We start from the raw sequence: 12,393 nt of genomic DNA on the forward strand, positions 1-12,393 counted from the left end.
AAACCGGTTTGGCTCAGTGGATAGAGCGTCGGCCTGCGGACTGAAAGGTCCCAGGTTCGATTCCGGTCAAGGGCATGTACCTGGGTTGCGGGCACATCCCCAGTAGGAGATGTGCAGGAGGCAGCTGATCGATGTTTCTCTCTCATCGATGTTTCTAACTCTCTATCTCTCTCCCTTCCTCTCTGTGAAAAATCAATAAAATATATTTTAAAAAATAAATAAATAAATAAACAGTTCTACGTTGTATAAAAATTCTACCCTGATCATTTTCAGTAACTGCAAAAAAAAAAAATTGTAAGAGAAGAAAAGTTCTGATAAAGCTACATGAATTATAGTTATAGAAGGACAATAATTACATGAAACATTATATATATGAAATAGAATTTTGCACCTACATTTCAGCTAAGATAACATTAATTCTTCCTAATATTCATATCTTGATGTGTCCAATGCTCTGGCATATGAACAAAAATTTCCCTCTCTTGTAACTTAAAAAACTTAAAAAAAATATTTCCTCTCTTGTAACTTAGCTAATTTCTGCTCAGAGGGAATGTGGTATAATAAAGGACTCATGGAACTAAAACCATTTTCCTCATTTTGGAATGAAGATGCCTGTCCAGGTGCCCGATGTGGCTATTGTTAGGTAAGGTATGTGCAGGTGGTCTATATACCATTAAAAGCTACATAAATGTAACCTATTAATGTTATTAGAGGGGAGGCCAACTTAGAAGCACACTTATCACTGTGCATAAATGTTACTTAATAAAATAATTAAGTGTATTAAAAAATTTGTGAAAACAAAAGGACCGGTTAATTACTATGTGAGAATGATAAAATGTATTATCTGTCTTAACTTGCTTCCCCTGTTTCTTAATCAGTGCCATTCCTAACGGTTAAATTACATGCTTTAAGAAGAATGGTAAATTATACACCCTGGCTAATCCTGCCCTTTGCAAGTCATTCAGACTACCTTGCCTTTAAAAAAAAGGTTTTATTTAGATATCATACCAAGCAGGATATCCACAGCTACACATCTAACAATCTCTCTTAGTTTTTTAAAAATAATTTTATTTTAACCAATGCATTATAAACTTAACCAAGAAAACATTCTATTAAGAAAATTACACATTGGAAAAATAACCTACAAATATGACACTGATCCATCTTTCCTAAACCTGGAGTTTCAGAAATTTCATGACCTCCCTACATCTCCAACTACAGGCCTTTCATATCCAAGGGCTCCACATCTACAAATTTAACCAACCTTAGACGTAAAATATTCAGAAAAAAAAATGTTACGTTGTTGCTGATGTGTGCTATGTAGTTAGGCCCATCCATGAGAGTTGCATCTATAATGAACATGTACAGACTTTTTGCCACTATTCCCTGAACAATACAGCATAACAACTACTTGCATAGGATTTACATTGTATTAGCTATTATAAATAATCTACAGATGATTTGAAGTGTTCAGGAGAATATCCATGGGTTTATATAGTAACTTGAGTATTCCCAAGTTTTGGCATCTGAGTAGGGTCCTAGATAGAACCAATCCCCAAAGTATACCGAGCGATGGCTATAATTTCTCAAAGTTATTTAAACATTTTAAAAAGGGAGTCAGTGAACATGTGAGAGACGTTCAAGATAAGAGTGATTTCGATAGAATAAAGTATTCCCCCTTCCCCACTGTTTCACTTTTCCATTTCAGTTACCCATGGCCATCTGTATTCTGAAAATATTAAGTGGAAAATTCCAGAAATAAACAATTCATAAGTTTTAAACTGCAAGCCATTCTGAGTAATGTGATGAAATCTTGAGCCATCTAGGATGTGACTCACCCACATGTCCAGTGTGTCCACTCTAGTATACATTACCTATCCAGTCACATAATAGCCATCTCAGTTATCAGATTGACTGTTGAGATATCACAGTGCTCCTGTTTAAGTAACTCTTATTTTACCTAATAATGGCCCCAAAGCCAAGAGTAGTGAGGCTGACAATTCCGACACACCACAGAGAAGCAATAAAGTGATTCTTAAAAATCACCATAAAGTCAATAGCAGCCTAATGCTATGTCACAATACCTACATCATACACGTCACTTCATCTTATCACACAGACATGGTATCATCTCACATTATCACAAAAGAAGAATGAGTATAGTACTATAAGATATTTTGAGAGAGAGACTATATTCATATAACTTTTATTATAGTACTAGAGGATCAGTGCACGGATTTGTGCACAGGTGGGGTCCCTTGGCCTGGCCTGCAGGGATCAGGCCGAAACCGGCTCTCTGACATCCCCTGAGGGGTCCCCGGATTGCTAGAGGGAGGTTTTCTCAGGTGATGCACCCGGAATCGGGCTCCCTCTTCTCTGGTTCCGGGTGCATCAACCGAGAACCGCAGCTGCCAAGTCACCGCAGCTCAGCAGCTCCTGTATTGAGCGTCTGCCCCCTGGTGGTCAGTGCACGTCATAATTACTAGTCGGAGCATCTAACCCCTGGTGGTCATTGTGCATCATAGCTACCAGTCAGACCGTGAATGGTCAGATGGTTGCTTAAGCTTTTATATGTATAGATACTAATTGTTCTATTTTATTATTAATTGTTGCTGCTAATCTTTTATTGTGCCTAATTTATAAATTAAACTGTATCATAGGTAGGCAAGTATAGGAGGAAACACAGTATATAAAGGATTCTGTACACATGGTTTCAGGTACCCACTCGGGGTCTTGGAATACAACACCTGCTGGTAAGGGGGGATGACTGAGTATTAAAATTAGAGCTCCTCTTAATCAAAGTTTTATTTTAGATGAGATATAATAAACAAAACTTTTAACCAAATATTTTAAACTTTAACCAACACGTACAGGAAAACAAAGGTCTTATACATATAAATCTAGGGAAATGGTCATGTGCAAGCATGTGGGTTCTGAAGTCAGATCGCCTGAGTTCAAATCTAGATTCCTCACTTGACTAGCTTAGTAACCTCAGCAAAATTATTCTACCTCTTTAACCCCTCATCTATGAAATGAAGCTAAATATTGTACCTTATAAGATAACTATGAGAATTAAATGAGGTCTCTATGTAAAGCATTTTGGACATTAAAAGTACTTGATAAGATTTATAATTATTCCATAATTATTAGCACAAGTATGAGCCCATCTTCTGCAACCTTTATGGCTTCAATAGGGAAGAAACCTAACATCCCAAGCATCTGCATTAAACAACTTCTCATACCGAATTCTGATTTTCTTCCTATATATGTGCACACACACTAAAACACATTTTCTGGTAAAAGCACTACTCATTGTGTAGAGGTGGTGCTATGGACTTACTCTGGTCTGAATGTCTGTTACTTCACACCTCCTCCCCTCCCAATTCATGCCAAAATACTAATGCCCAATGTAATGGTATTCAGAGGTGGGGACTTTGGAGGTGCCTAGGTCATGAAGGTGAAGTCCTCATGAATGGAATTAGTGCCCTTATAAAAGAGACCCTACAGAGCTCCCTAGCCCTTTCCGCCATATGAGGACAGAGCAAGAAGTTGTCAGTCAACAACCCAGAAGACGACCTTGACCAGAACCTGAACAAAATGGCACTCTGATCTCTGACTGCCAGCCTCCAGGACCATGAGAAATAAATTTCTGTTGTCTATAAGCTACCCAGTCTGTGGTACTTGGTCATAGGAGCCTGAACAAACTAAGACTGAACTGCAAACCCACAAAATGCACATGGTAAAGCCCTAACCCTCAATGTAATGGTACATTTGAAAGGGGAACCTTTGGGAGGTAATTAGGTTTATTTGAGGTTGTGAGGGTGGGGCCCTCACAATGGGATTAGTGTCTTTATCAAAAGAGACACAGCAGCTACTCTTTCTCTTTCCACCATTTGAGGAAAAGCAGGAAGGCAGCCATCTGCAAGTCAGGAAGACAACCTTCATCAGAACCCAATCATCATAGCAACCCTGGTGTTGGACTTTACAGCCCTCCAGAATTGTGAAAATATAAATTTCTGTTTAAGCAATCCTGTCTATGGTTTTTTTGTTATGGCAGCCCAAGCTAATTAATATAGGTGGTATTTTCAATGTTTAAACATATAAGGGAAAATGATCCTAAGTTTATATTCTGCTAAGTTCATCAGCCCCATACAAATTCACGGTGCACACAGTTTCAAAGACTGCAAGGTATGCCAGAATATGTCATGGTTAGACAGACATTACACTCCTACTTACAGTGTAATTTCTTTTTAAAAGCATAATATAAAGGTTTCTTATTTTTCAGAAAGCTGCTCAAAACAGTTCTAGTTAGGTAAGCCATGGTGAGACAGACATTACACTCATGTCTACAATATGTTGTAAGTCATAACTTAAGGATTCTTACCTTTTGTATCTGCCTGAAACTGTTCTAGATGGCTCCTGTAAAATAAAAATAATGACATATCAGTTTCAATGTGTGTGCAAGCACACGATTCTAGATTACATAAAACAGTTGATAGAAAATATCTCATTTTGAAAGAAAATAATTTAGAACAATTATCATTACTTTAAAAAATTTGCACTGCTGGTCAAACAAAACAAGACTCTACATCTGATATTTCATACAAAACCAATCACTTTTTAAAAATTATATAAAAGCTAAGAAAATAAAGGAAGCATCATTCATCAACCATCACCTTTAAATATTTCTGAAAGTCAATAAACATTAAAATATGAAACAATTATAATCCTTTCCAGTCTTTTTTTATGGCCTCATTTTTTTAAACAAGGCTACAATTCACCATATATTTAATAGCCATTGCTCATTTTTAAAGACAGCTAAAATAAAAAGTGAGAATGTATTTTTTATGCTGATTCTAAAGTACAAAAAAAATTGCTGTTAATATTAATCACTGGGGTGGGAAAATTATTATCTTGCCCAGGCTCTCCCAATATTTTTACATTATCATTTTATAAAAACTGGTCAAAATTAAATAGTGTCTTGTAAACACTGATAACTCTTTTTTCTATTTAATCATTAAAAGTCTCTAAGAGAGACCCTACAATGAAAAAATTTCAGATATAATTAAAGTCAGAGAATAACCTCTCTTTATAAGATGACCAGATTCCAGACTGAGAGCACTGACTGCATGGTGCAATAAAGGACACATCAATTTGGGAACAGTACAGCAAACCATATGGTTAGACTAAGATTTAGATCCAAGTGCCAGTACTACGAGTAGGTTATATAACATCTATCAGTCTCAGTTTCTTCATCTTCAACAAGGAGTAACAGCCAATGTCTATTTTATTGGATTATTGTGGAAATTAAATGGTATAGGTAAATAAAATGGTTAGCACAACTCCTTTGTAATTAACCCATTAACGGAAGTAACCAGGTGACAGGACACTAGAGGTACCGCTGTCTGTGGGCTTGACTTAGCAGAATTACCTCTGGGGAAGCCATGCTTTGCCAGTTGGTTCAAAGACATTGTAACCCTCCCTTGGGCATCAGCTATTCTTTACTTGCTAGGCAAAGTAAACTTTAGACTAGCTATTTTCAACAGTGTGCTGAAAAAATTTTAAAACATGCAATACCTGACTATTTAGTCAGGGGCACTGACCTCTTTTCCCTTAGATTGTCAAATTTAAAAAATGACAACAGCCAACACATTAGCCATCTGGTGTGAATGAATCAAAATTATACCTATTTTTTTTTTCTGTCAGATCAGCAAAAAAATATATTTTTTGGTGTGCCACAGAATTTTAGTAACTAGTTTAAGTGTGCCATGAGATGAAAAAGGTGGAAAATCAGGCTTTATAGTTTCTTTATTTGCCTGTCATTAGAGTGGCACCCCGTAAAGATAAGGCAGATGAATTCTTGGTACTCTGTACAGCAAACATGTGAAACAGATCTCCTATTTATAAAAATATGAAATCTCTAGTGAATACCAACAAAGAATATACTTTATAAAATTTAGTTTTTAGGTTATTTTTGAACCATAATAATTAGGTTAAAATGTTTAATCACTGGTTATTCAGATAAAGCAAAAAGACATATTAAGCTTATGTGTATCCACTCAAAATACATTTTATTGAATGCTGATAATGGTTTCATATGGAACTTATTCCCCTAAAATTTCACAAACAGTAGTTCAACTAACATTTTATAAGTTTTCTTTTATAAAAATTCTCTAATCTTATTCTATATGAACTAAAACTAAGGCATACACCTTAAATGATACGTGTCTAAATATGCATAAGAAAAAATGCTAATAATGCCCTAAATTCCAAAACATCATATATCTTTGTTTGTTTTTGATAATCCTCATTAGAGGATTTTTTTTTCCATTGCTTTTCAGAGAGAGTAGAAGGGAGAGAGGGAAGTAGGGAAAGACAGAGGGAAAAGAGAGAGAGCGAGAGAAAAAAAAATCAATATGAGAGACATATTGACTGGTTGCCTCCCACAACAGAGAGCAAACCCACAACCCAGGTACATGCCCTTGATTGGGAATTGAGCCCTCAACCTTTTGGGCTCAGGCTGCCGCTCTAACTACTGAGCACACTAGCCAGGGCTCTCATTTTAATTATAACTAACATATTTCAAAACATGACATCACCTTGATTACCCAAACTACTGCTTACTGAAATAGAATAAGCAGAACTGCTGATAAAAACAGCCCTTACTGGACTTACTGATCTGTGGGTTACTGATGTATAGATTGAAATGGTATAACAACCTGGCAATAAATAATATTCCTGAAGCTTAAATAGGCATTGCCTTAATGTGGTTAAACTTTGACTAATGCAGTTTTAGAGCAGACTTTTAATAAATACAGAAATGTGGAATGGACGGCATTTTCAGCAACACTAAATTCTAGTGGCATTATACTAATTTTATACTTTGGTCCAACTATAAATGAAAGTCAGTATCAGACAAATTTCTAGTTAAGTATAGTAACAGAAAGTTAAAGAGTACAACTTTTCTACATTTCTTAGTTTTTTTAAAAACTGGTCACTTAAAACTTATCTCAACTAAGTTTATACCATATTTGCCTGCCATAAGCATCTATAGACCAACTTTAAAATCATTTTTCGTGCCCTAAGTGATTTGGCTCAGTGGATAGAGTGTTGGCCTGCGGACTCAAGGGTCCCAGGTTCGATTCCAGTCAAGGGCATGTACCTTGGTTGTGGGCACATCCCCAGTAAGGAGTGTGCAGGAGGCAGCTGATTGATGTCTCTCTCTCATCGATGTTTATAACTCTCTATCCCTCTCCCTTCCTCTCTGTAAAAAATCAATAATATATATTAAATAAATAAATAAAATCATTTTTCGTGAGACTTTTCAACTGAAAATATTCAAGAACACCTGAATTGTAATATATTTATTTTTATAATATTCATTACAAACTGATTTTTTAAATTAAATTCAAAATATCGTGGCGTGTGGGGATGGTTTTCGTTTTAGACACATGGCAGTTAACTGGGTAACCTTATTTCTATATAACTAATACTCCAATAATTAAAAATCTGATGAAGGCAGATAACACTTACATTTACTCTTTATTGGTAGATTTGAATATGTTCTTTTATTAGATTATCAAATTTGTAACTAAATATTACTTTACAGTGATTCTAGTAATCAAATTACATTTCTTAAAAATTAAATGTTCCCAAAATTGGATAGACTATACTAGTATTAGTAGAGAATTTCGAAAGGGTAGTACTTTGCTTATAATGTGTCTCTAAAATCAATAATTACAGATGGAATATAAAGTGATCTCTATATTTTTTGAAAAAGAGAAAATTTGGCATATCTTGAATAAGAAATGTTAGCTAGAAAAAGCAATTCTTATTGTGCAGCGAAAAAATCCCTTCGAATTTTAAGGAGGAAAATGCTTGAAGTTTCTACATATTAAAACAAAATTCTATACAAATGTAAATTCCACCCTAGATTTTTTTAACCAAAAGCTTCTATATTTCTGTGGCCACAAGATTTCCAAGCAAAGGGTGACAACTTAATAATTACTGTTATAGTTAATTCGATTCTAAATATGACGGGAGGCGGGGTGGAGGAAATACCACTATCAGGGAAACTTCAAGGAAAAAATACAATTGCTGGTTTGGCTCAGTGAATGGAGCTTTGGCCTGTGGACAGAAGGGTCCTGGGTTCGATTCTGGTCAAGAGCACATGCCTGGGTTGCAGGCTCGTTCCCCAGTAGGCGGCGTGCAGGAGGCAGCCAATCAATGATTCTCTCTCATCATTGATGTTTCTCTCTCTACCTCTCCCTTCCTCTCTGAAATCAATAAAAATACATTTTTAAAAGTCTTTATAAAAAGAAAATACAAGTGCTAAGACTGATATTGGTCTTAAAATTTTTTTTCAAAGACTATGTAATTAGACCTTCAAAGAATCCCAAAGCCTGTTATGCAACTGGTTTAAGATATACTTTTCCTGGAATAATCTTCCTTGCAATGGGATGGTTTATATTACTAAAGGGAAGGGGAAGAGAACTATGTAGAGCTTAGAAAATGTTGGCAAAGCACAAACTGTTTTGTATAAGTTTAAACAAAATATTCTACTATATTCAAGCTAAGAGTGGTCAATAAGGAAATCCCAGAAACATTGTCTTTACAGGTGCAGTGGCTGATCATAACTAGTCAAGTATTAAACAAGTATAAAAGCACATGTGACATGCCCTGGCCAGTATGGTTCAGTGGTTAGAATGTTGGCCTGCCCACAGAAGGGTCTCAGGTTCGATTCCTGGTCAAGGTATCTGGGTTGCAGGTTCCATCCCTGGACCCTGGTTGGGGCTCATGTGGGGAGGCAACCTATCAATGTGTCTCTCTCACATCAATGTTTATGTTTCTCTCTCTCCCTCTCTCCCTCCCTCCCACTCTATCTAAAAATCAACGGAAAAAATATCCTCAGGTGAAGATTTTTTTAAAAAAAATCACATATAGCAAAATAATACTTAAGTTATTGAATTAATTAGCAACAAAGCCATAGCTCCCAGTAAAATTATGGTGTAACATGCTAACTGGCCCTCAAGACTGACTTAAAATACCTATACATAATGTAGCAAGACAGACTGTTGAAGATGAATACAAAATAAAATATCTGTAATGTATATAACTGATAAAATAACTAATGAGAAGACAACTTTATCAAATTAACAAAGATTAAAAAAGAGAAAAACTCACAATCCCTTTCTTTCCTGAATAAGTCAGTCCTAGAGTCATTAAGTGGGTATCGAAATACTGAAACCCTACATGAAGAAGAGCTGCTTGGCATAGAGAATCAGAGTCCAAGCAAACAGAGGAGCGTCCATACAGCAGCAGGGACTTGCCTGGACTGAGAAGTCAGAGGATGTGCAAAATAAGGTGGGTGTCTACAAAGCAGGAAAGGGAAGGCAGACTATCAGTCCTGAAACAAAGTCGGAAAGGGAGTCACATGCAGAGAAATCAAGAACCACAAGCAGAGTGTGATGGTCATCAATTTAGGAGGTGGCTCAGGATAGGGTTTTAGGGTCCCAGAAGTGTACACCCTCAATGCCCTCAAAGAGGTGGCCTGGTGTAGGGAATTCACAGTCCCTGCAGGGCACGGAGAACATCTATGTAGAAGGATGAGCCCAATGAGGATGAAGAGTGTCCACAGAGAGGCATCCTGGCCTAGAGGTGTTAAAACCTAACCAGGTTGACAAGGCGTCCCCATGGGAGAGCAATCCAGCACGCAGTCTCAGAGTCTGAGCAGGAACAAAGACAAAGACCCTAGGGAAGAGCAGCCTGCCACAGGATAGATAGGAGAACTAAGCAGTGTGACAAGGAGAGGGGGGTGCCCTGATATGAGGAGTCAGAAATCAAGCACGGTATGGACAGCATCCTGCAGCCTGGCATAGGATGTCCAAGCCTGAAGAAAATGAGGCAAGTGTTCACAGGGAGAGGCGACAGGGGAGGTCAGAACTCACCTGCAGCGAGGAGGGCCTAAGTGTGGGGAAGGAATGGCAATGGGAGATAGCTTACATATAGAGGAATTGAGCAAATAAGAAAATATATTCAGAATAATGGGAAATAGATTTCTCAATGTCACAAAAAGGGAGGTACAGGTACTAGAATAAACCTGATGGTATCAGGCTAGAATTGGAGTTATTGGTATAAATTAGTTTCAATATCTATATGGATAGATATACATATATACACATACATAGACATGCATATATTTTGCAGGTCTGCACATAGAGAGGAACTAGGAATAGTGACATTTTTTTAAATTTAAATTCTTTAATGTTTAGAAATAGTAACATCTTTTTTTTTTAAATATATTTTATTGATTTTTTTACAGAGAGGAAGGGAGAGGGATAGAGAGTTAGAAACATCAATGAGAGAGAAACATCGATCAGCTGCCTCCTGCACACCTCCTACTGGGGATGTGCCCGCAACCAAGGTACATGCCCTTGACCGGAATGGAACCTGGGACCCTTCAGTCCACAGGCTGACGCTCCATCCACTGAGCCAAACCAGTTAGGGCAGAAATAGTGACATCTTACTAACACAAGATATACATGTTACCCACAGCCTAGATATTGGCTTCAAAATATCATTTTCCAGTAAAAGGAATCAAGTCTCTTTAGAGCAATGGTTGCTTCCAAGGCGAGAGGTAGAAAAGCTAAAGATGAGCCCACAACATCTTATACCAGGAAACAAAGAAGTATTCCAAGAATGATGGAGATGTGGCAAAAAAATACAAAAGCTCAAATTATCTGGGGTAATTTAAATAACAAAGTAAATAATGATAGTTTGGTGGCAGACAAAATAATGATCCTCACAGATGTCCACATCCTACCCCTAAAACCTTCTAACACAGTGGTTCTCAACCTTCCTAATGCCGTGACCCTTTAATACAGCTCCTCATGTTGTGGTGACCCCCAACCATAAAATTATTTTCATTGCTACTTCATAACTGTAATTTTGCTACTGTTATGAATCGGAATGTAAATATCTGATATGCAGGATGTATTTTCATTGTTACAAATTGAACATAATTAAAGCATAGTGATTAATCACAAAAACAATATGTAATTATGTATGTGTTTTCCGATGGTCTTAGGCGACCCCTGTGAAAGGGTCATTTGACCCCCAAAGGGGTCGCGACCCACAGGTTGAGAACTGCTGTTCTAACATATTAGGTTACATAGCAAAGGGAAATTAAGCTTGTAATCAACAACTCTAAACAGGGAGATTATCCTGGATTATTTGAGGGCCCAATGTAAACACAAGAGTCATTAAAAGTAGAAGAGAGCCAAAACCGGTTTGGCTTAGTGGATAGAGCATCGGCCTGCGGACTGAAAGGTCCCAGGTTCGATTCCGATCAAGGGCATGTACCTTGGTTGCGGGCACATCCCCAGTAGGAGGTGTGCAGGAGGCAGCTGATCGATGTTTCTCTCTCATTGATGTTTCTAACTCTCTATCTCTCTCCCTTCCTCTCTGTAAAAAATCAATAAAATATTTAAAAAAAAAAAAAGTGGAAGAGAGACAGAAGGCAGAAGGAGATATGACTAAGAAGAAATGTGAAATGACACCATGTAAGGACTCAACCCACCATTGCTGGCCTTCAAGAAGGAAGGGGACAACTGGCCACTAAGAGCTGGAAAGGAAATTGATTCTCACCTAAGGCCTCCAAAAAGAAATTCAGCCCTGACTTTAGTCTATGATTTCAGTCCTCAATTTTAATGAGATCCATGTAGGACTTCCAACTTAAAAAAAAGTAAGATGATAAATGTGTTGCCACAGAGGCAGAGCTGCCTCAAACAGATTGTCAAACTGCAGCGGGAAGGCCAGGGAGGGTTGGGGGGCAGGAGGGTAAGAGATCAACCGAAGGACTTGTATGCATGCATATAAGCATAACCAATGGACACGGACACTGGGGGGTAGGGGAGGCCAGGGGATTGTCAAGGGCGGGGGAAAAAGGACACATATGTAATACCCTTTGTAATAGTTTAAGCAATAAAAAAATTTAAAAAAAAATGTGTTGCCAAATTTGTGGCAATTTGTTACAGCACCAATAAAAAATAAATACAGATGGTAACAGGGTATAACCCATCAGATAAACAAGAGAATAGTGACTCAATAAAGTGATATCTACAATAATAAAAGAGAAACATGGTAATTAGCGTACGACTGCTACCCTTCATATCCTTATGCAAATTAACTGTCAGCATATCCTTATGCAAATTAACTGTCAGCCAAGATGGCGGCCGGCAGCCATGCACTAAAGCGAGCAGGGAGGCTTGCTTGCTCCAGTGACTGCGGACTCCAACGTTCCCCGCCTGACTTGCCGGCCTCTCAGCTGCAACTCTAAGAAACATTGTAACAAATATAGAAGCTAAACAAAACACCAGAAACCAGCTTTCAGCC

At 37.5% G+C, this 12,393-nt stretch overlaps 1 protein-coding gene across 1 annotated transcript in view; it reads right to left on the reverse strand.

The window, feature by feature from the left end:
* Positions 1-12,393, reverse strand: part of PAWR (PRKC, apoptosis, WT1, regulator) — a 52,114-nt gene that overhangs the window by 22,212 nt on the left and 17,509 nt on the right. The window contains exon 3 of the mRNA XM_014531679.1: positions 4,385-4,419. Coding sequence (XP_014387165.1) covers positions 4,385-4,419 — 35 coding nt within the window. The remainder of the gene's footprint in view (positions 1-4,384; positions 4,420-12,393) is intronic.

Source organism: Myotis brandtii, unplaced genomic scaffold (genome assembly GCF_000412655.1).
Source record: "Myotis brandtii unplaced genomic scaffold, ASM41265v1 scaffold82, whole genome shotgun sequence".
Classification (NCBI taxonomy): Eukaryota; Metazoa; Chordata; class Mammalia; order Chiroptera; family Vespertilionidae; genus Myotis; species Myotis brandtii.